The sequence below is a fragment of the Salmo trutta genome, chromosome 13 (assembly GCF_901001165.1).
Source record: "Salmo trutta chromosome 13, fSalTru1.1, whole genome shotgun sequence".
Taxonomy (NCBI): Eukaryota; Metazoa; Chordata; class Actinopteri; order Salmoniformes; family Salmonidae; genus Salmo; species Salmo trutta.
In genome coordinates, this window is record NC_042969.1 from 46,312,717 (window position 1) to 46,337,908 (window position 25,192).

A 25,192-nucleotide genomic window follows, 5' to 3' on the forward strand; every position below is an offset into this window, starting at 1 on the left:
GAATCAGACGCAGGAAGCAGCGATACGGGTGATGGCTTTTAATGAGCAACACAGCAAAAACACCTGCCACCCCAAATGGCGAACTCAGCGCACACAAAAATCTAAGTGCCCCAAACACAGGGGACAAAACACAGTGAGCGTAAACCCACGCACTAGCGCTAAATACAATACAGTGCGTAACAAAGCAACCAACAGAGAAACAATCCTGCACAAAGCGCAGGCGGGTCAACTAGCTAATATAGCCCCGCTAATCAACCCAACTAAGGACAGGTGCAAACAATAACAGAAAGGGGAAAACAAAAAGGAATCAGTGGCAGCTAGTAGGCCGGTGACGACGACCACCGAGCGCCACCCGAGCAGGAGGGGGCGCCACCTTCAGTGGAAGTCGTGACAAGAGGGAACTCCGGGATGTTGGCGTTCTAGGCAGAGTTGCAAAGAAACAGCCCTATCTCAGACTGGCCAATAAAAATAGATTAAAACCTGTTACGGCTAGACGTTCTGATAGCGGAACCGGTTCCAAAATACACCGGTTCCAACTAGAAATACACTGGTTCCAACTCGCCCAACATGACTACAAATGATCTAATAAGTTACATATAAACTTGGTCCAAACATTTCAAACAACTTTCCTAATCCAACTTTAGGTATCCTAAAACGTAAATAATCGATAAAATTTAAGACGGAATATACTGTGTTCAATAGCGGATAAAATCAAAGTGGAGCGAGCTCCAGGTCGTGCGCACCAAACAAAAGAGTCTTGGATAGACATTCACAACGAACAGCCATACCTCTTCATTTCTCAAAGGAAAAACATCAATCAATTTCTAAAGACTGTTGACATCTAGTGGAAGCCATAGGAACTGCAACCAGGAGCCTCATAAATCTTGTTTTCCATAGACAACTAATAGAAAACACAGTGACCTCAACAACAACAAAAACTCCTGGATGGTTTGTCCTCGGGGTTTTGCCTGCCAAATAAGTTCTGTTATACTCACAGACATTATTGTAACAGTTTAGAAACTTTAGAGTGTCGTCTATCAAAATCTACCATTTATATGTACAGTGGGGGGAAAAAGTATTTGATCCCCTGCTGATTTTGTACATATACCCACTTACAAAGAAATGATCAGTCTATAATTTGAATAGTAGGTTTATTTGAACAGTGAGAGATAGAATAACAACACAAAAATCCAGAAAAACGCATGTCAAAAATGTTATACATTTATTTGCATTTTAATGAGGGAAATAAGTATTTGACCCCTCTGCAAAACATTACTTAGTACTTGGTGGCAAAAACCTTGTTGGCAATCACAGAGGTCAGATATTTCTTGTAGTTGGCCACCAGGTTTGCACACATCTCAGGAGGGATTTTGTCCCACTCCTCTTTGCAGATCTTCTCCAAGTCATTAAGGTTTCAAGGCTGACGTTTGGCAACTCGAACCTTCAGCTCCCTCCACAGATGTTCTATGAGATTAAGGTCTGGAGACTGGCTAGGCCACTCCAGGACCTTAATGTGCTTCTTCTTGAGCCACTCCTTTGTTGCCTTGGCCGTGTGTTTTGGTCATTGTCATGCTGGAATACCCATCCACGACCCATTTTCAATGCCCTGGCTGAGGGAAGGAGGTTCCGTCCATCGTCCCTTTGATGCGGTGAAGTTGTCCTGTCCCCTTAGCAGAAAAACACCTCCAAAGCATAATGTTTCCACCGCCATGTTTGATGGTGGAGATGGTGTTCTTGGGGTCATAGGCAGCATTCCTCCTCCTCCAAACACGGCGAGTTGAGTTGATGTCAAAGAGCTCCATTTTGGTCTCATCTGACCACAACACTTTCACCAGTTGTCCTCTGAATCATTCAGATGTTCATTGGCAAACTTCAGACGGGCATGTATATGTATTCTTGAGCAGGGGGACCTTGCGGGCGCTGCGGGATTTCAGTCCTTCACGGCGTAGTGTGTTACCAATTGTTTTCTTGGTGACTTGGTCCCAGCTGCCTTGAGATCATTGACAAGATCCTCCCGTGTAGTTCTGGGCTGATTCCTCACCGTTCTCATGATCATTGCAACTCCACGAGGTGAGATCTTGCATGGAGCCCCAGGCCGAGGGATATTGACAGTTCTTTTGTGTTTCTTCCATTTGCGAATAATCGCACCAAATGTTGTCACCTTCTCACCAAGCTGCTTGGCGATGGTCTTGTAGCCCATTCCAGCCTTGTGTAGGTCTACAATCTTGTCCCTGACATCATTGGAGAGCTCTTTGCTCTTGGCCATGGTGGAGAGTTTGGAATCTGATTGATTGCTTCTGTGGACAGGTGTCTTTTTTACAGGTAGCAAGCTGCGGTTAGGAGCACTCCCTTTAAGAGTGTGCTCCTAATCTCAGCTCGTTACCTGTATAAAAGACACCTGGGAGCCAGAAATATTTCTGATTGAGAGGGGGTCAAATACTTATTTCCCTCATTAAAATGCAAATCAATTTATAACATTTCTGACAAGCGTTTTTCTGGATATTTTTGTTGTTATTCTGTCTCTCACTGTTCAAATAAACCTACCATTAAAATTATAGACAGATCCTTTCTTTGTCAGTGGGCAAACGTACAAAATCAGCAGGGTATCAAATACTTTTTTCCCCCACTGTATATCCTAGCTTCTGGGCCTGAGTAGCAGGCAGTTTACTTTGGGCACGCTTTTCATCCGTACGTGAAAATACTGCCCCCTATTCCAAAGAGGTTTTAAGATTGGCAAAATAATACAGACACTGGACAGAGGAACTCTGCCTAGAAGGCCAGCATCCCGAAGTTGCCTCTTTACAGTTGATGTTGATACTGGTGTTTTGCGGGTACTATTTAATGAAGCTGCCAGTTGAGGACTTGTGAGGCATCTGTTTCTCAAACTAGACACTCTAATGTACTTGTCCTCTTGCTCAGTTGTGCACCGGGGCCTCCAACTCATCTTTCTATTTTGGTAAGAGCCCGTTTGCACTGTTCTGTGAAGGGAGTAGTACACGGTGTTGTACGAGATCTTCAGTTTCTTGGCAATTTCTCGCATGGAATAGCCTTCATTTCTCAGAAGAAGAATAGACTGACGAGTTTCAGAAGAAAGGTCTTTGTTTCTGGCCATTTTGAGCCTGTAATCAAACCCACAAATGCTGATGCTCCAGATACTCAACTAGTCTAAAGAAGGCCAGTTTTATTGCTTCTTTAATTAGCACAACAGTTTTCAGCTGTGCTAACATAATTACAAAAGGGTTTTCTAATGATCAATTAGCCTTTTAAAATGATAATCTTGGGATTAGCTAACACAACATGCCATTGGAACACAGGAGTGATGGTTGCTGATAATGGGCCTCTGTACGTCTATGTAAATATTCCATAACAAATCTGCCGTTTCCAGCTACAATAGACATTTACAACATTAACAATGTCTACACTGTATTTCTGATCAATTTGATGTTATTTTAATGGACAAAAAAATAGCTTTTCTTTCAAAAACAAGGACATTTCTAAGTGACCGAAACTTTTGAACGGTAGTGTATTTCCATATTGAAGCAATGCAATTACTTAGAACAATATGGACTGCAAACATGTTCAATGTATTTAGCAAAGATGGAATATGCCTACATGTTGTTATTTTGTTTCTGTAGGCTATTTAACAATCTAGGCTATAGCGGACTAACATTCAAATTGGCTTTGATGACAACTTAAAACATGAAAGATCGTAAATACACAACTAGAAACACCCACATATTTAGCCATGGACCACGTTCTGATTGGCCAGTGAGGGGACAAGCTTCCCAACTTATTTATTCATCAAAATCCATCCCTTTCACACAACTGCCAGATACTGCGCCCATAATTTCTGCTGTGAAAATAGCAAAAAAACACCCCTGGATCTATAGCGCTACCAACAGCACTAAGACTTACCATTGCATTAAGTTTGATAAAATAGAGCCCCAGTCTCTTACAGAAATCTGGTAGCACTATATCCCTTTGGTATGGTTGACAGATAAAACAAGCCCCAACCTAGGCTGCCATGTCTCTTATGATTTGATTGTGTGACAGAACATGAACTATTGTAAAATACTCTTCATTCTCAATTCTATTTTACATGACTGACTGTGAGTGACTAAAAGAGTATTGTATCAATCCTCCATGCCATTCAAACTAAGCTGTGTTGGTAATGCTTGAGATAATGTAATACTTAACTTTCTGTTCGCGTTACGTGCTCAGATCTCAGGTTAGGATTCTGGCTTGTAATACTAAGCCAGCCACAGTCACATCAGAATTCATATCCACCATATCTTCCTTCAACTATTCAAGCCCTATAAACACAACCACAGTCCTCTGACCAGGGGTGCTAACGTGGTACTTTATTTCTCTCAAAAACCCAGACCCACGCCGACGACACTCATAGAACGTGCTTCATTTGATTCATTAGTTTGTTCAAGCACAGATGTTACTCTCTTGCGCCCTAGAGGCTAGGTTGTCGAGCACCACTTGCCACATTTGTTTCGGGAAACTCACCCAGGATAAACGACAGTATATATCGGTACTGTACAGTCTCTCACATGCTTGGAATGTATGGGATTGCTTTATCCCACATTAGCAACAAGCAATATTGTACCTTTCCCTTTATTGACCGAGGGTCCCAGGTTAGAGACCTATTTGATCTGGCAGTCCTATATAATAAACACACATTGTAGGAAACCAGCTCCTGTTTAAGTGTGGCCCTGTCTTCCCATTGTCCTTCTACCACGCTATTTCATTTAATTGGTTTCACACAGTGGTCATACAAACCAGTCTGGAACTACAGACTAGACAAGAGCCTATCAATAACAAACTCTTACATTACTTACAGTTGGTTCCCTTGCACAAGGCGATTACATCTAGATTCCTACTGTGACAGGAGCCTTGCCTTCAAGAAGCCAATGGTTTTGGTTTTTAAACAAGAATGTTCTTGTAATATTGGGAATCATCCATGGCCTTAGGCACTGTCCTCTCTGCCATATTTGTTTGTCTAAGCTAAGTAGATTCATACTGCATGCACACTCTCAACACAACAGTTGTCTATATTCTGTAGTCTTTGGCCAAAAGTTTGGTGTGCATAGTGTATTTCTGGGCCCACTGCCTGGAGGTTTCTAGAAGTGGTATTCCAGCTTGCAAGCGCTATTCCAGCTTGCAAGCGATCTGGGCCTTCTTCCTCCTACCCCGACTCCCCAGTTTACCTCTCTGCACTGATCTTATAGCGCAGCACAAAGTACGCGAGGAGGCGGAGGGTCACAAAGAACATGCCGAGCACTATGAAGTCAAGGTACAGTTTGGCATCTTCCACGTCAAGCTCTTTCAAGATGGCCTCCGACTTCTGGAAGTGGCATGTTTCATCCTTGTCACAGTGGAGGTCCTTCCGGTCCAGCCCGTAGATGGAGAGGATGACACCTTCAAAGCCATACCTACAAAATAATAGTAACTGTTTTATGGTGCAGTTAAAGAGGATGAACAGTAGGAGAGAGTGGGGTAAGTTGAGCCATTTTTTACATTCAGCATCCCTACGTCAATGGAAATGTATAATTATTTCTAAGAAAGATATCTACATATATTTCAGGATGTTGTGTATCCCTATAAATAATCATAATTCATGTAAACATAACAGTTTTGAAAACATAGTTTGTCCAGGTATGGCGTAAGTTGAACATAGGGTCAGGGTAAGTTGAACCGCCTTGTGGTAAGTGGGTAATGGTTTCATGTGACTGTGGGTGCTGGTAGGTCAAAGTTGAATGTGGTATATTGTATATCTTAAATGTATGCCTACATTCAGATATACATCTCTCAGTTCCATTCAATACCCTTCCATTTCTTGACCAGTTGTCTGAGACAGGGATGTTGTTTCGATGTGCCAATTCGTAGGAAAGTTCTCTGAATTTGAGGCTACTAAGGCCACGGAACTCGTCCGTGAGATTCTTGATACGTTTAGCAAGCTCAGACTCCATGTCATCAGATAAGACCTTCTGTGCCTCTCCTCCTCTATCATAGCCTCTCTTTCGCACAGATGTTCATTTTCTTTTTTGTCAATGTAACTCTTTAGTGTCATTCAGTCTATCAGTCTATTTTTTCATCCCACTTCTCTCACTTCCTTGGCTGCTCTCTCAAGACCCTCAATTGGGACTAGACTCCTGCTTGTTTTACATTTGTATACACGGGGCATGATGCTCTTTAACAATAAAATGCACTCTGTTGAATTCATATGCATGACACATTGCAAAAATACCTTGCATTAAACAGATTTTTTGTATGTAATTATTTGTATGGGGTATGGTGGCCATTGGCTCAATTTACCCCATGGCCATTGGCTCAACTTACCCCAAAGCAAACATTTTGACTATATTAGCGCACACAGTTATAAGGATGCACTTTCATGCTAGGTTTAGGACCTCATATTGTAGCTTAAATAGACTCCAACTGAGGTATAAAACAATCGTAAAGCTATCTACTTTGGTTTAGATACAAACAATACATTAATTTGACTATGTGACATTTCTTTGGGCCTAACTTGCTTACCACTTTTTCCATATGGTTTCTTCCTTCACAGACTCCATGATATCTTCCTAAATATTGGGTCACATTATTCATTTTGTGTATGGTTTCCTAGAAACAAGGAGTGGCTCAATTAACCCTTTGGCTCAACATAACCCACTTTCCCCTACTGTTCAAGTGCCAAACACATGGTACTTTCTTAATATTAGGGGCAGGTCACATGGTCAGGAAAAAATCAGGGCCTTGTAAGTCTGAAAAGTATCTGAAAAACTAGTTACCTGACATATGAAATGTATGACATCCACTGAAGATACCACGGAATTGTGTCAAAACTGACAAAGAAGCCAGAGAAAAGCAGTACGGGTATGGCAGTCACCGGACCTACAAACGTGGCAACCTGAGATATGGACAAGCACAAAATCAGAGGCAGCACTTGACTCACTGTAACCATCTTACATGTACATATTGCGGTTAATCGTCTGCTTAGAATACAATTGGGTACCACCCTGAGAAACATATAATTACATGCATATACTATAGGTTGGTACTGTGTAAATATGAAATATAGTAAAAAATATATAAAGATTTGTTTAATTAATTTAAAAAAGTTGTATTTACAGATTCAAATTATAAATGTAGATGGGGACAGGTGAGAGGGATACAGCAGAGAGTGTGAGTGATGGAACAGGGGATCAAAACGCTGCCTCCAGGGGCATACAGTATGTGGTACAGGGGCGGCACTATGCTTAGACCAGCCCCAAAGACAAAATATATCTATTTTTTTATTTGAACCCCTTTTTTCTCCCCAATTTCGATCTTTTTTCATTGCTGCAACTCCCCAACGGACTTGGGAGGTGAAAGTTGAGTCATTCGTCCTCCGAAACATGACCCGTCAAACCGCGCTTCTTAACAACCGCCCGCATAAGGTATAGCAGTTATCGCGTGTTAGTATTGAGAGAATGGATGACATGCCTGTAGCGAGGTGGAAGCTGCTCCTATCAGCAGGCCCAGAGACTGGGCCACAAGAGAGGTGAGGACTCCCAGGGCCAAGAAAAGGATGAAACGCACAGCGTCAGGCGGCTGGGACGTCATCCAGTAGACGATGCTGCAGTAGGCGACTGGGAACACTATCTGTGAAGCAAAATAAGAAAAATACTTGATTGTGTATTTGTAGACACAGAAATTGTCTTGTCAGCTTTTTTTTCTCGACCCCCAACACACGCACGCACAGTTACATACACGCCCAACCACACATTGACAGATTGGAAGGACAGTGTCAGTGCAGCACCCCCAGGGTCGTGTAGGTGGTTAAGTACCTTGCTGAAGGGCACAACAGCAGGAGAAGTTGTTGCTATCTAGGATTGTGATACGGCCAACTCACATTCCTCATGTTCAGCCAACAGTACCTCACCATGGAAAATACACTGTGTATCATTGAAGCATAAAACTAAAACACAAAGCCAAGCTTTTTGTGCTTTGAAATAATAATTTTGAATTGTTGAAAAAAGCCAAATTAGATGTAATTCAATACAATAAATGAAAACATGCAGTAAACCTTTCTGTCACTTTTAATTTAGAGCACAGGGGGATGTCTGGTGAAGCGTAAATTATAAAGAATTGTATTTAACCTTTATTTAAAACTAAGCAAGCCAGTTAAGAACCAATTCTTATTTACAATGACAGCCTACCGGGGAACAGTGGGTTAACTGCCTTGTTCAGGCGCAGAACGACAGATTTTTACCTTGTCAGCTCTGTGATTTGATCCAGCAACTTTTCGGTTACTGGCCCAACGCTCTAACCACGAGGCTACCTGCCGCCCCAAAAGCCTCCTTATGTAATGTTATTGTGGGATTTGTCTAAATCTGAAACAGAATTACTTTTTGACCTCGATGCTAAAGCCCCTTTGAGCTCCCATAACAGGTTTCTTTAGTTACAATACCTTTGCTCTTTTCAGTGAATGATACAATCGTAATGTTTATTTTTTTTTCTCTATTTTTGCATTTTGATGAAATTCCAACTTACAGACTTTTTGGGACACAACACACTACTAAAAATGACCATCCAGAGTTCTTTGTGACATTGTTATTACCTGGAAGGGGAGGTCTGCCATAGTCTTGGCCAGATAGTAAGCCTTCAGACTGTACCAGTAGTTCAAGTGCTCTCTTAGGAACACTCCCATCTCCAAAGGGACTGCATTAGAGAGATGGAGAAAATAGGCTCATAGTAATCTCATTTCGGTAATCAGAAACAGTGCAAGGTACATCTCAGCACAGTCTACTCCTAACATACTGTATACAATGGCTTATGACTGTTGTGAATTCATGCACTAAATCAACGCATGCAGATGTCTGTCATTATGAAGAGCTGAGAATACTCACATGTCAGAACAGTAGGCATTAGAGCAGCAAACATGAGGAAGAGCATGGAGAAGAAGAGGAAGCCGGAGTTGCTGAGCACTTTCTTGGCATCGTTGCCGATGCCCAGATAGAGCAGGCCAATCAGAATCCCAATCCCAATGTGAGAGGTGATTCTTAGGTGAGTCAGCACCTGTAGAACCAGAACAGGAGGAGAAGAGAGGAGGAGAAAAAACATTTGGTTTATATATTTTCCTATCCATTCTGATTCTGCATCTGCATTGCTTGCTTTTTAGGGTTTTATGCTGGGTATCTGTAAAGCCCTTTGTGACAACTGCTGATGTAAAAAGGCCTTTATAAAATACATTTGATTGAATTTGATTGAGAGGAAGAGGAAGGAGGAGGGAGAAGAGGAGATGAGAAGGGAAAATGGGGTGGTTGTAATAGTAGAGGATGAGCAGAGTATGGTATGAATAGATTTGTTTTTTGTTTGTGTTATGGCGTTCTCATACCAATTTGTTGAATTTCGTTTTTTCCTCTGTTATTCTTTTCATATACTTTGAATTTTATTAAAGTGTTTTGGGTTCATTACGTAACATTTGGTTATTTTAAAGGGAGGCGGAAGCTGTTGCAGTACAAAATCAAATCAGTGGGTGGCAGTATGTCTTACTGTATCTCTAATGATGCATTGAAACGTCCTTTTGAACAGGATGCAGAACTGAGTCAGACAACTGGCCGAGAAACTGTGGCAGCCCTCATCGGAAGGGAAGTCCTGAGAGAGAGAGAGAAAGAGAAAGAGAGAGAGAAAGAGAAAGAGAAAGAGAAAGAGAAAGAGAAAGAGAGAGAGAGAGAGAGAGAGAGAGAGAGAGAGAGAGAGAGAGAGAGAGAGAGAGAGAGGAGAGAGAGAGAGAGAGAGAGAGAGGAGAGAGAGAGAGAGAGGAGAGAGAGAGAGAGACTGAACAACCTGAAGTGCTTTGACTCTGAAAATATCACTTCAATGAGATTCTTCATTTCAACCCATTGAGAGCTGTAGTAATACACTAATCCCCCTTTTACCTCCTCAGAAGATTTGTGCCACAGGAAGGGGTTGAGGGGTCCATCATTCATGTCTGTCTTGTAGACCTGCTCACATTTCCCCTCCTGCACGGCCTTCACCAGACGAGCCGTCTGATCTCCGTACTCCCCAGACGCCACCTCCATCACTGGGATCAAATGGAGAAAGAGGTACGCATGTCACTGAAACCCCAGTGAATACTGCATGAGGAACCAATCAATCAATCAAATTTATTTATAAAGCCCTTCTTACATCAGCTGATGTCACAAAATGCTGTACAGAAACCCAGCCTAAAACCCCAAACAGCAAGCAATGCAGGTGTAGAAGCACGAACCATCTGTAAAGTTATTCTGAGAAAATACATTTTCGGTTGGACTAATAGATAGAATAGTTTCTAGAACGCTTTATACCAAAGTATGCTAAAATAATTTCTGGGACAGTTATTCTAAGAAAATAAGGCAGATCCCTGAATACACTTAAATAAGGTGATAATAACAATGATGACAACACATTTGACTTGTTTCTCATTAAACTGGCAAGAGTTTCTCACCAAAGTCTGCAGGATTGTGGTATGTTGGGCAGTTGAGCCCCAGCTCTCTAAGGTAAGGGACCAGGTTAGGCACTTTCCCTCTGTAGATACACTGGCCCTGGCTAAGGACGTACAGCTAGGGAGGAAAACACAGGGGCCCAAAGCAATCAGGATACAGTACATTCATTTAGCAGACCATTCATTTAGAGACCATAAGTATTGCGCCACATGTGTAGCTACTACATACATTTCCAACTGTGATCCTGTGGTTTCATTGTGCTTTTCATAGATTCCCATGCAGTAGGCTTGCTTGAATCCCAGATCTGTTTATGTTGTCACGCCAATGGCGTAGGAGTTGGTAAGACAACTCAAACAGATCTGGAACTCAGGCTAGCAGTAGGCCAGGTTGGAGGCTTACCTTGTTGAAGAGCTCAAAGAGCTTGGCGCTGGGCTGGTGGATGGTGCAGATGACGGTGCGGCCACCATGGGCCAGGGCCTTCAGCAGAGACAACACCTGGAAACAGGAGGAACTGTCCAGGCCACTGCAAAACAGGGTATAGGGGCCAAGGTTAGTATATGGTGGACAATGTCAAAGCAAAGAATAGATTGGCTTTTGCATCCCTAAAGTAACATCTTAGATCATCAATGCAGAGGAGAAGCAAACAAGTGAAGTGAACTGGGAGAAGAACATTGCATAAACTTGCACTATTTGGCACGTTAATGACATAGCAACAAACAGTCCCTCTTGTCCATGTCTTTCTTGAAGAACTGTTTCTTGGGGGAAAACGTTACAGACAACTAATGTGAGTTGGTACAGAATCCTGTACAGTCCTTTCCATGGCCAGTGTTTGGTTACCCCTCATCTTTTTTTCTACATCTGTTTCAAGGAGCCTGCAATCAACAATTGCTCAGAGTGGGGACAAAGGGGGCTTTCACAATGACTAACATTAGCTACTTAAGTTAACATTGTTTTTTCTGCACACCTTCACACGTTCTTGTTTGTGATCTAATGGTCCTATCACTGGGCACTGATATGAATCACGTCAGTAATTTTGAGCAGGTGAGAAGATTCTTTGGATTGGGAGTGTGTATCACAGTGCAGTTAAGCAGTCGGAGGCGGCTGAGAGAGAGGATAAAGAGGCAGATGAAGTGTCCGTCTTAGAAGGGATCAGAGGATTGGACATCAGGAATAAATCCCTTTAGGAGACGCTGCACGCTGCTGCTCTCAAAAACAGTTTCTCCTTCTTGATTGATTGAGAAGTCATTGAAAATAAAATGTAATATTTTCTCGAATATTGAATTGGAATTTCAGGTTACTTCATGAATTGGCTGACTTGAATTCAAATTGACCCCAACCCTGTTTCAGCATAATACAACAATCCCTATAAAAATCTGTCAGTTTAAGCTAGAGATAGCTGTATTTGCATTGGATGCGTCTCAATCTACTGCATCTGCCAATGTCGCACTTCCCTATCTGCGGTGAAAGGTAACAGAGCTGGAGAGGTGTTTGTCAGACCATGAGACATCCCGAAAATTGGTATTTTCACAAAATCGTCTGTATTATGACCACTGGCGAATGTAGCATGTCAATCTTGGTGGGGCTAACTCAAAACACATTTTTTAGATGCATGCCAGCAAAGCCACTACACAACACTAAACAATACATTAATTGGACTATAACGGTGACAAACGTCGCCCACAAACTGTTAGGGCCAACACCATACCACTGTTACACCTGGCTATCAGAGGAGCCTTGTCTGGCAGCGAAACAGTTAATTCAGCCTTCTTTACTGCCTTTAAAAAAACCATAGCTGATATGTCTGACTTGCTTAAACAAATTTGGTTTTTACTGACAATTGAGAGGTACGAACTATGGCATAATGGGACGGTGAGCGGATAAGAGGCAAAACATAATTTTGATTAAGACGTTAATGAGTGAACTAGGATGGACGTAGTCAATATAACTATTTGTTCAGCACTTTTGAAATGTACAGCGAAAGAATTCAGAACATGGGCCATTCTTACAGTATTCTCTGTGTACACCAAGTCAGACCCATTTTCAATGCCCTGGCTGAGGGAAGGATGTTCTCACCCAAGATTTCACTGTACATGGCCCCGTCCATCGTCCCTTTGATGCAGTGAAGTTGTTCTGTCCCCTTAGCAGAAAAACACCCCCAAAGCATAATGTTTCCACCTCCATGTTTGACGGTGGAGATGGTGTTCTTGGGTTCATATGGACTTAATATGGACTTGGTATTTTACCAATTAGGGCTATCTTCTGTATACCATCCCTATCTTGTCACAACACAACTGATTGCCTCAAACGCAAATTAACTTTTAACAAGGCACACCTGTTAATTGAAATGTATTCCAGGTGACTCCCTCATGAAGCTGGTTGAGAGAATGCCAAGAGTGTGCAAAGCTGTCATCGAGGCAAAGGGTGGCTACTTTAAAGAATGCATTTTGATTTGTTTAACACTTTTTTTGGTTACTGCATGATTCCATACGTGTTATTTAATAGTTTTGATGTCTTCACTGTTATTCTACAGTGTAGAAAATAGTAAAAAAAAAAGAAGAAAAACCCTTGAATGAGTAGGTGTGTCCAAACTTTTGACTGGTACTGTACATGCCGTTTGTTTTGCTCTAGGACGCCCACAGCATCACAAGACTCATTTGAAGGTCCCTCTGGTACCATTTGAAAACATTTATGGAAGTAAACAGTATATGGAGATTGTTTAGTGCCAAAAATAAGAGGTTAAATACATGTAAAAAAAAATTATAATAATAATTTTCCTGATCTTTTTTATATCTCTCAGATATAGGACAGACACTTCAGAACAAACCTCCTTTAGATTTTTTTGGGGGACTACCTGTTATTCCATGTAGTAAACCTGTTATTCAATGCGTTTGTATGGGCTAATAGCAGTAATGCCAAATAAACATTTCATCAAATCATTTCTTTATAAAAATGGCGATACTTCAAGGGGTCTTAAATTCAAAATCAAATAGCAAAATTATCTTCTTAAAACAGTTCCATATAGCTTAAACTCCTGTCTGTGCCAATGTCAAGCATCACCATATCATGTTTTAGCCAACACCATGCTTGAAAATAAGGAGGCATTTACTCAGTGATGTGTTGTGTTTGCCCCAAACATAAGGCTTTGCTTTTAGGCCAAAAAGTGTATCCCTTTGCAGTATTAATTTAGTGCCTTGTTGCATACGTATGCATGTTTTTGAATATTTTTATTCTTATTTTCACTAACTCATTTAGGTCATTATTGGGGAGTCACTACTCTGTTGTTGATCCATCCTCAGTTTTCTCCCATCACAGCCATTGAACTCTGTAGCTGTTTTAAAATCACCAATGGCCTCATGGTTACATCCCTAAGCAGTTTCCTTCCTGTCCTGCAAGCTCAGTTCAGAAGGAGGACGGAATCTTTAATACGTCTGGGTGGTTACTACTCCATCCACAGCATAATTAACTTGACCATGCTTAAAGATATACTCAAATGTCTGATTTGTTATTGTTACCCATCTACCAATCACTGTCCTTCTTTATTAGGCTTTCAAAAAATATCACTGGTCTTTGTAGTTTAATCTGTGCTTGAAATGCAATACTTGACTGAGGAACCTTACCAGTGTTGTATGTATGGGGGACAGAGGGAGGGGAAGTCATTCAAAAATCACATCAAATCATATTCCTAATCCCAGACAACAAAAACAACAAATGTACTTTACTGTAAGGTCATTTTCACACTCGATTTATCACAGTGCCAACAGACAAGTTAGTGTGAGCTTCAGGAGTAGGCAAATCCATACAGATCGTACAAATCGAAACCAAAGGAAGACAAAAGGCTGCTTTTTGGCCATTAATGACTTTGGGACCCATGCCCCTGGTGAGATTCAGTCTTCCCTAACCAGAAGTCAACTGGGAGAAACGATATTCAATTGCATCCTCTTTTCCAAAAGGGGATAGGTTAACCTTGGAATTTTTCTTTCAGATTTCTTTTGGTGGGGACACAAACACAAACAAGACAGAAGAAAAACACACAAAAATGAACACAACTAACACCTACACTCAACAACGATGTTGTATTGCCTGTACATCTCATGAAAGAATAGCATTGACTCTAAATATGGACTTTACAGTGTGCTTAGACTGTGGGACGTTATAATCCATTGTCACGTCAGGACTTTTCTTGCCACTGACACACATGCATGTGTTCTATACGATGTAGAATAGGACCTTCTGACCTGGTGGGCTCATCAAAGAACATGATGGGAGGGTTGTTGACAAGCTCTAGGGCGATGGCCAGCCTTTTCCTCTGCCCCCCTGAAAGATGTGACGTTCGAGTTTTCGCACACTCAAGCAGGCCCAGGGCCGTCAGGATCTCCCTCACCTAAAAACAACACAGGAAGGTTACAAACACCTACATTGCATTCGGAAAGTATTCAGACCCCTTCCCCTTTTCCACATTTTGTTACGTTACAACCTTATTGTCACGGGTGTCATTGTGTAGAGATTACCAAAACGCAGCGGGAATGTGGATGCTCATCTTTATATTTATTAAATAAAGAGACCACGGAAAAAATAACAAAACAAAGAACGGCAGATGACAGTTTTACAGGCTATGACAACTAGCAGTGCAAAAGACAACTACCCACAAAATCCCCAGGTGAAAACAAGCATCTAATATATGACTCCCAATTAGGAACAACGACGTACAGCTGTTCCTGATCGGGAGCCACACAAACCACACAGAAATAGACAGACTAGAAAACCATAGAAAACCAACACTAGAACATATACTCAAACCCCAGACTACATAAACCAAACACCCCTTTAATAACACACACAACCTGAACCATATGAAACAAATACCCTTCTGCCACGTCCTGACCAAACGACAATACAAATACTCCCTCTACTGGTCAGGACGTGACACTTATTCTAAAATACTTTTTTGCTCTTATCAATCTACACACAATACCCCATAATGATAAAGTGAAAACAGGTTTTCAGATATGTTTGCAAATGCATTAAAAATGAAAAACAGAAATACCTTATGAAATCGATAGAAATAAGTATTCAGACCCTTTTCTATGAGACTCGAAATAGAGCTCAGGTGCATCCTGTTTCCATTGATCATCCTTGAGGTGTTTCTACAACTTGATTGGAGTCCACCTGTGGTAAATTCAATTGATTGGACATGATTTGGAAAGACACCCACCTGTCTATATAAGGTCCCACAGTTGACCATGCATGTCAGAACAAAAACCAAGCCATGAAGTCGAAGGATTTGTCCCTAGAGCTCTGAGACAGGATTGTGTCGGGGCACAGATCTGGGAAAGTGTACCGAAATATTTCTTCAGCATTGAAGGTCCATAAGAACACAGTGGCCTCTATCATTCTTAGATGGAAAAAGTTTGGAACCAAATCATTCTGTACCACACCAATTGAGTTGCTACTTTATTTACTAACAAGCTAGATGATAATATAAGATACACATACACAAACAGTCTAAGTCATTGGTTAGAACTTCATACAATGGCAACAGGTCTCTAGCGGACCAACAAAATATGACACATGTTACACGAGAGAGAGAGAGAGAGAGAGAGAGAGAGAGAGAGAGAGAGAGAAGCGCACTTGGATACATATGCTTAGTCTAGCCCTAACACCTTGCCCCGAACTGCCACACTTATGGGTCAGAATTACAGTATAATGAATGTATTTACTTGTTGAAGGTCTCCATTGGGTATTTCTTTCGATGGCTGCGTCTCCTTCGTTCCCGGGTGTAAGTCTCTGATTGTCCACCCGATGTCACAATGTCCTTTCTCTTGGTTGTCTGTTCCCTTGCCCTCGTTCTGTGAGAGTGGGCTTCTGAGGAGGCTAATCAGCCGTGTAGACGCTCCCAGCTTGGGTAGGAGGGCCATGTAGACAACCAATGACTTGAAGAGAATAACCGGTTGGTCCTTCTTGAATTCACCTTCTTAGATATAGTAATCAACCGTAGCCTTGATTATTAAGAGGTTCCTTTGTCCTCTTCCTCATGTTGCGTTTTGGGATCACGACTTGTCGTGGACCTCGGCTGCAGCACGCGGTCAACTTAGTCTGGTATGTAAATTCTTAACTTACATGTTTTATACCCTCGGGTCACAAAGGGGCATTTCTGCCTTTATGACATGCTCTCCGGGTTCCCTGGGGCGTAGCTCAATACAAGGCTGTCACGTCCTGACCAGAAAAGGGGGTGTTTGTTTTATGTGTTTCAGGGTTTTTGGTTTATGTTCTATGTTAGTATATTTCTATGTTTATTCTAGGTTGTCTATTTCTATGTTGAGATTTCTTGGGTTGACCTTCAATTGGAGACAGCTGTTCCTTGTTGCCTCTAATTAAATGTCCTATTTAGTAGGGGTGTTTTTTCCTGTGTTTTGTGGGTGGTTGTTTCCTGTTTTGTGTATGTTGCACCTGACAGGACTGTTTACGGTCGTTTTGTTGTTTTGTTGTTTTGTTGATTTAGAGTTTAATAAAAGTGAATATGAGCACCTCACACGCCGCATCTTGGTCCCCATTAGACGATCCGCGTTACAAAGGCAAGGTATTAGAACTTACCAGGATCTCGTTTAGACAACTAAACATCACAGTTCATCTTTACAAAAACATTCGCTTTGATCTGGATATTTTCTACACAACGCACAGTATGTACATATTATAAAAACTCTTCAAATTACATTTTTTTCATTATAACGTTGTCATTTAACTTATAATAACATAACAAAACAACATTAATTTTCACATTCCATCTATCATTGTTACCACCAATTTGGCTGATGAAATATAATGTCCCGAAGTCCATTTATTGCATGTTACAGTTCTGAAGTAGATTATTCATAAGGCCCACACAGACATTCCAGTCCCAAACACTAACAGAACAAAGGATTCATCTGCTGCCTTAAGATTTACAGGGTGTGAGGTGTCATACCCCCCCCCCATCTATACCTCTCCCCCTCTGCGGGAGTGAGAGATTTCTCTGTAGAACTGTCATCCATGGTAACCTGATCCTCACAGGCCAGTCATGACACCACCAAGACTCTTCCTAAAGCTGGCCGCCCGGCCAAACTGAGCAATCAGGTGAGAAGGGCAACCAAGAAGGGTGACCAAGAACCCGATGGTCACTCTGACAGAGCTCCAGACTTTCTCTGTGGAGATTGAAAAACCTTCCAGAAGGACAACCATCTCTGCAGCACTCCACCAATCAGGCCTTTATGTTAGAGTGGCCAGATGGAAGCCACTCCTAAGTAAAAGGCACATGACAGCCTGCTTGGAGTTTGCCAAAAGGCACCTTAAGGACTCTCAGATCATGAGAAAGAAGATTATCTATTCTGATGAAACCAAGATTGAACTCTTTGGCCTGAATGCCAAGCGTCATGTCTGGAGGAAACCTGGCACCATCCCTACGGTGAAGCATGGTGGTGGCAACAACATGCTGTGGGGATGTTTTTCAGCGGCAGGGACTGGGAGACTAGTCAGGATCGAGGGAAAGATGAACAGAGCAAAGTACAGAGAGATCCTTGATGAAAACCTGATCCAGAGCTCTCAGGACCTCAGACGGGGGCGAAGGTTCACCTTCCAACAGGACAATGACCCTTAGCACTATGGTGCCGAAATTACAAGATTATGTTACAATACTGTTATTACATCAAATGGTTGTTTTATGCAACAGAATAGGGTTCTTAGAACTCTATTGTGTCTGTGTGAACTGAGAGGAGCTTTTGAGATTTAACTCTGGCAATTGGGCGGCAGGTAGCCTAGTGGTTAGGGTGTTGGACTAGTAACCGAAAAGTTGCAAGATCGACTCCCCGAGCTGACAAGGTAAAAATATGTTGTTCTGCCCCTGAAGTAGGCATTTAACCAATGTTCCTAGACCGTCATTGAAAATAAGAATTTGTTCTTTACTGACTTGCCTAGTTAAATAAAGGTTAAATTAAAATTAAAATTGATTTAAGATGCCTTAGGGGATAAATCTAAGGAGCCATATTCGATTCATGTGAAGAAAATGGCTCCGGTCTGACTGAGCCTGCAATTCATAGACTGAAATGGTGTTTGTGTATTATGAGGTACCAGAGAGAGATGGCTCGGGTATGGAAAATGATGAGGGGAACCTTGTCTTAGGGGCCAAACTCTGTACAATAAGAACAGTCTTCATAGCAAATGCTGTATGGCTGGGGGATACTCCTTTCTCATATATCAAGTCTCACCTTGTGACCCATTCCACATATCTGTTGTTTGTCATGTAGACTAAGGGGGTGTAGAATGGCGCCAGAGAGGATGGCTGGCGTTTTACGTGCTCCTAACCAACTGTGATATTTTGTTAGTTTTTTTGCATTGTTTGTAACTTATTTTATAACTTATTTTGTACATAATGTTGCTGCTACCGTATCCTATGACCGAAAATAACTTCTGGACATCAGAACAGCGATTACTCACCTCGAACTGGAAGAAGCTGTTTCCTTTAACAAGTCCAATGAGTCCGAAGCGAAGGACATACTGCATTCTCGGGAACAGGCCCAAATCCCAGTCATTTGTTTGAAGAAAAGATGGAGAAAAAGGGGGCGGAGGTAGGGCTGCCTTCTGAGAATTCATAGGCAAATGCATAAACTCCCATTCTATTGGCCAATGTGCATTCATTGGAAAATAAAATTGATGACCTACGATCAAGATTATTCTACCAACGGGACATTAAAAACTGTAATATCTTTTGTTTCATCGAGTCGTGGCTGAACGACGACACGAATAATATAGAGCTGATGGGATTTTCCATGCACCGGCAGGACAGAGAAGCTACGTCTGGTAAGACAAGGGGTGGGGGTGTGTGTCTATTTGTCAATAACAGCTGGTGCCCGATGTCTAATATTAAAAAAGTCTCGAGATATTGCTCGCCTGAGGTAGAGTACCTTATGATAAGCTGTAGACCACACTATCTACCAAGAGAGTTCTCATCGATATTATCCGTAGGCATCTATTTACCATCACAATCCGATGCTGGCACTAAGACCGCAGACAACCAACTCTATAAGGCCATAAGCAAATAATAAAGTGCTCATCCAGAAGCGGCGCTCCTGGACGGGGACTTTAATGCAGGCAAACTTAAATCTGTTTTACCTCATTTCTACCGCAGGTCACATGTGCAACCAGAGGGGGGAAAAAAACTCTAGACCACCTTTTCTCCACACACATAGATGCATACAAAGCTCTCCCCTACCCTCCATTTGGCAAATCTGACCATAATTCTATCCTCCTGATTCCTGCTTACAAACAAAAACTAAAGCAGGAAGTACCAGTGACTCGCTCAATACGGAAGTGATCAGATTACACGGATGCAACACTACAGGACTGTTTTGCTAGCACAGACTGGAATATGTTCCCGGGATTCATCCAATGGTATTGAGGTGTATACCACCTCAGTCATTGGATTCATCAATGAGTGCATCGACGACGTCGTCCCCACAGTGACTGTACGTACATATCCCAACCAGAAGCCATGGATTACAGGCAACATCCGCATCGAGCTAAAGGCTAGAGCTGCGTCTTTCAAGGAGCAGGACACTAATCAGGACGCATATAAGAAATCCCTCAGACAAACCAACGAACAAGCAAAGAGTCAATACAGGATTAAGATTGAATCCTACTACACTGAAAACTATTATGGACTAGAAAGGGAAACCCAGACACGAGCTGCCCAGTGACGCGAGCCTACAAGACGAGCTAAATGCCTTTTATGCTCGCTTCGAGCCAAGCAACACTGAAGCATGCACGAGAACACCAGCTGTTCTGGACAACTGTGTGATAACGCTCTCGGTAGCTGATGTGAGCAAGACCATTAAACAGGTCAACATTCCCAAAGCCGCGGGGTCAGATGGATTACCAGGACGTCTACTCAAATCAGGCGCTGACCAACTGGCAAGTGTCTTCACTGACATTTTCAACCTCTCCCTTACCGTGTCTGTAATACTTACATGTTTCAAGCAGACCACCATAGTCCCTGTGCCCAAGGAAATGAAGGTAACCTGCCTAAATTATTACCGCCCTGTAGCACTCATACTCGTAGCCATGAAGTGCTTTGAAAGGCTGGCTATGGCTCACATCAACAGCATCCTTCCAGATACCCTAGACCCACTCCAATTCACATACCGCCCCAACAGATCCACAGATGACGCAATCTCAATCACACTCCACACTGCCCTTTCCCACCTGGACAAAAGGAACACCTATGTGAGAATGCTGTTCATTGACTACAACTCAGCATTCAACACCATACTGCCCACAAATCTCATCACTAAGCTCAGGACCCTGGGACTAAACACATCCCTTTGCAACTGGATCCTGGACTTCCTGACGGGCAGCACCCAGGTGGTAAGGGTAGGCAACAACACGTCTACCATAATGATCCTTAACACTGGGGCCCCTCAAGGGTACAAGTGTACTTAGTCCCGTCCTGTACTCCCTGTTCACCCACGACTGCGTGGCCAAACACGACTCCAACACCATCATTAAGTTTGCTGACGACACAACAGTATCTGATCACCGACAATGATGAGACAGCATACAGGGAGGAGGTCAGAGACCTGGCAGTGGCAGGTCTCTGGCAGGCCCCCATTAACATTGACGGGGCTGTAGTGGAGCGGGTTGAGAGTGCCCACATCACCAACTAACTATCATGGTCCAAACACACCAAGACAGTCATGAAGAGGGCATGACAACACCTTTTTCCCCTCAAGAGACTGAAAATATTTGGCATGGGTCCCCAGATCCTCAAAAAGTTCTACAGCAGCACCATCAAGAGCATCCTGACCGGTTGCAGCACTGCCTGGTATGGCAGCTGCTCGGCATCTGACCGCAAGTCACTACAGAGGGTAGACCGTACGGCCCTGTAAATCACTGGGGCCAAGGTGCCTGCCATCCAGGACCTATATACTAGACGGTGTCAGAGGAAAGCCCAACAAATTGTCAGATACTCCAGTCACCCAAGTCATAGACTGTTTTCTCTGCTACTGTAGGGCAAGCGGTACCGGAGTGCCAAGTCTAGGACCAAAAGTCTCCTTAATAACCTCTTTGGGATCGTTCGGGACGTGAGCGTCCCACCTCGCCAACAGCCAGTGAAATTGCAGGGCGCCAAATTCAAACAACAGAAATCTCATAATTAAAATTCCTCAAACATACAAGTATTATACACCATTTTAAAGATAAACTTCTTGTTAATCCAGCCAGAGTGTTCGATTTCAAAAAGGCTTTACGGCGAAAGCACACCATGCGATTATGTTAGGTCAGCGCCTAGCCAAAGAAAACCATACAGCCATTTTCCAAAGGAGAGGTGTTACAAAAGTCAGAAATAGCGTTAAAATTAATCACTAACCTTTGATGATCTTCACTGGATGGCACTCCCAGGACTCTATGTTAGACAATAAATGTTTGTTTTGTTCAATAAAGTTCATCTTTATGTCCAAAAACCTCATTTTAAATTGGGGCGCTATGTTCAGAAATGCATTGTCTCAAACAAACATCCGGTGAAATTGCAGAGAGCCACATCAAATTACAGAAATACTCATCATAAACATTAATGAAAGATACAAGTGTTATATATAGGATTAAAGATAAAATTCTTGTTCATCCAGCCGCTGTGTTCGATTTCAAAAAGGCTTTACGGCGAAAGCACACCATGCAATTATGTTAGGTCAGCGCCTAGCCACAGAAAACCATACAGACATTTTCCAACCAAGGAGAGGTGTCACAAAAGTCAGAAATAGCATTAAAATGAATCACTTACCTTTGATGATCTTCATCTGATGGCACTCCCAGGTCTCCATGTTAGACAATTAATGTTTGTTTTGTTCGATAAAGTTCATCTTTATGTCCAAATACCTCCTTTTTGTTCGTGTGTTTAGTCCAGTAATCCAAATGCACAAAGCGCAGGCACAAAGTCCAGATGAAAAGTCAAAAAAGTTCCATTAAAGTTAGTAGAAACATGTTAAATGATGTATATAATCAATCTTTAGGATATTTTTATCATAAATCTTCAATAATATTCCAACCGGACAATTCCGTTGTCATTAGAAAGGAAAGAGAATGAGCGTCACGCTCACGCGCGAGACTAAACTAATGTCTTTCAGCTTGACCAGTTGTTGAAACAGCTCTTATTCGATCCCCTTTCACAATACAAGTCTGAAACAACTTCTAAAGACTGTTGACATCTACTGGAAGCCTTAGGAAGTGCAATCTGACCCCACAGACACAGGATATTGGATAGGCAATCACTTAAAAAAAACTACAAACCTCATTTAAACAGTTTTGGAAACGTTAGAGTGTTTTCTATCCAAATCTACCAATTATATGCATGTCCTAGCTTCTGGGCCTGAGTAGCAGGCAGTTTAGTTTGGGCACGCTTTTCATCCAAAATTCCGAATGCTGCCCCTATCCTAGTGAAGTTAACAGCTTCTACCCCCAAGCCATAAGACTGCTGAACAATTAATCAAATGGCCACTGGACTATTTATATTGACCCGCCACCCCCCCCCCCCCCCCCCCCATTTGTTTTGAACACTGCTGCTACTCGCTGTTTATTATCTATGCATAGTCACTTCACCCCTACCATACATGTACAAATTACCTCGACTAACCTGTACCCCCGCACATTGACTCGATATCGGTACCCCTTGTATATAGCCTTGTTATTGTTATTTTATTGTGTTACTTTTTATAATTTTTTACTTTAGTTTTTTTGGTAAATATTTTCTTAACTCTTTATTGAACTGCACTGTTGGTTATGGGCTTGTAAGTAAGTGTAATACCCTTGTTTGAACCAAGTATTGAGTTTATTTGTTATAATTAATTGGTATTGTATTTAAAAGATGATTGAATTGCTCCTAAACTGTAATGTTGTTAATGCATTATGCTTTTTTGAATAAATATTTATTTAATGTATAAGTGAATAGTCTGGTTTACTTTTAAGTTTAAGTTTTGACCAATAAGGTCGCTTGTTAAGTTGTGGCCAATGGGAATTGACCTGGTTAACGGGAGGCCTGGGAAAAAAAGAGAGGGAAAAAGAGACGTTGATAAGAGGATGGACGTTTTACCTTATGACGGTTGGTGAAGAAAAATGATAAAAGAAGACGACAGAACTAGAACAAAACCCATACCTACTAAGACATTAAGGGAAATACATATTTTATTTTATAAAAGAGTTGTTATAATTTTGTTAAAACTTAGTAGATACTGAAGCACCCGTCTTGTCGTGGAGGTATTTGCCAGCCTTGAGGTTAGCTTAGCATCGTGTGACACCGGGAGATAATTGCTTGGGAAGCTTAACGAGTTTGTGTTCCCATGGGATATCGGTTACGGCTAAGGAGTACTGTCTGCATGGGTAGCTGTGCTTGCCTTGGACTTTGTGAGGAAACCTGCATGGAATTGCCATACTTCGCTGAGGGAATATCTACCAAGCAGTGAGTAACCACCACGTGAGGTGCTTCAGGATATTTTTGGGTGTCGTCATTTTTTTTTAGCTCCAACGCGCGCCAACGGTTTATTTCAGCAAACTTGAAATAATTTGGACACGGGTTGTGCACGACTCATTGGGATTCATTATTTTTTATTTATTTTGATGTTGTGTCTGAAAATGTATTTGTGTTTGAAAATGTTTTAATACACATATGGAATATTATGTATGTTGCCTTGGTGGAGTCATTGATTGTTTCAATTTAATTTAATGCATGGGATGGTTTATCCTGATTCAATAACAGAAACCTATAATCATTTCATCTGAAGTTAATACCCTATTGTCATAACCCTAGATAGTTTACAATAGGAATTCTTATTGGAGATGTGACCTCACCTAACATCCCATGCTGTTGAGGCACTCTACATAAGTTAATATTGTGAGAGTCATATTCGAGCCTGGTGAGAGGGTTACATAAGCATTTCACAGTAAGGTCTACACTTGTTGTATTCGGCGCATGTGACAAATAAAGTTTGTCACATGCAGGTGCAGGTGTTTGTACACATGCATATACACACACTCTCATTCAAATAAACACATACAAGAACACACACATACATGTAATAGTGCCAGACATGCACACAAACATATAAAGTAGGCATTGCTGTTATGATTTCAGTTGTCCTTGATGTCCTTTGTTTTAAATTTATTTATTGGTTATTTTTTTGCATTGTTGTTTGCTGTTTTCTTCTGTCTTTTCCTTTTTTCTCTTTAGTTCATTCTCTTGGTTGTTGGTGCATCAGGGGGTTCTTGGGGGTGGGGAATGGAATTAATTGTATTTCTTTTTAAAATTCTTCGGGGGGGGGCTGTGGGAGGGGTCTCGAATGGTTGAGGGACAGCTATTGGGGAACTGTGGGGGGATCTTGGATGGTTCGGGTTTCACAAGATTGTGGTCATGAAAAAGGAAACTATGACATATATTTTATAACACTATCATGCACCCTCACACATAAGGATGGCTCTGTTGCGGAAAGACTGATACATGTTTGATAGTGTCTTGATGCTGTATTGTTTGTCCTTCATGTTGTAATACTTTAATGTTACCCCTTCCTTGTGTTTTTTGTAATAAATAATTATTTTAAAAAAAAGAATAAGTTTGATTTGATCTTTGCCATATAAAAGATCTTGGTATTCTTTGTGTCGGGGCTCTCAACCCAACAGTCAAGAGTGTTGTGTTGACCAGCCTC

General features: G+C 41.8%; 1 protein-coding gene across 1 annotated transcript in view; it reads right to left on the bottom strand.

Annotated features, from left to right (window-relative positions):
- Positions 1–3,742: 3,742 nt before the first annotated feature.
- LOC115205855 (ATP-binding cassette sub-family G member 1) overlaps positions 3,743–25,192 on the bottom strand; it is a 40,695-nt gene continuing 19,245 nt past the window's right edge. Inside the window, exons 6-15 of the mRNA XM_029772240.1 lie at positions 14,714–14,859; positions 10,878–11,001; positions 10,481–10,595; positions 9,933–10,078; positions 9,547–9,648; positions 8,901–9,069; positions 8,612–8,712; positions 7,495–7,653; positions 6,801–6,919; positions 3,743–5,441 (exon numbers count right to left, since the gene is read on the bottom strand). Of these exons, the coding sequence (XP_029628100.1) occupies positions 5,213–5,441; positions 6,801–6,919; positions 7,495–7,653; positions 8,612–8,712; positions 8,901–9,069; positions 9,547–9,648; positions 9,933–10,078; positions 10,481–10,595; positions 10,878–11,001; positions 14,714–14,859 (1,410 nt within the window). The 3' untranslated portion in view covers positions 3,743–5,212. The remainder of the gene's footprint in view (positions 5,442–6,800; positions 6,920–7,494; positions 7,654–8,611; positions 8,713–8,900; positions 9,070–9,546; positions 9,649–9,932; positions 10,079–10,480; positions 10,596–10,877; positions 11,002–14,713; positions 14,860–25,192) is intronic.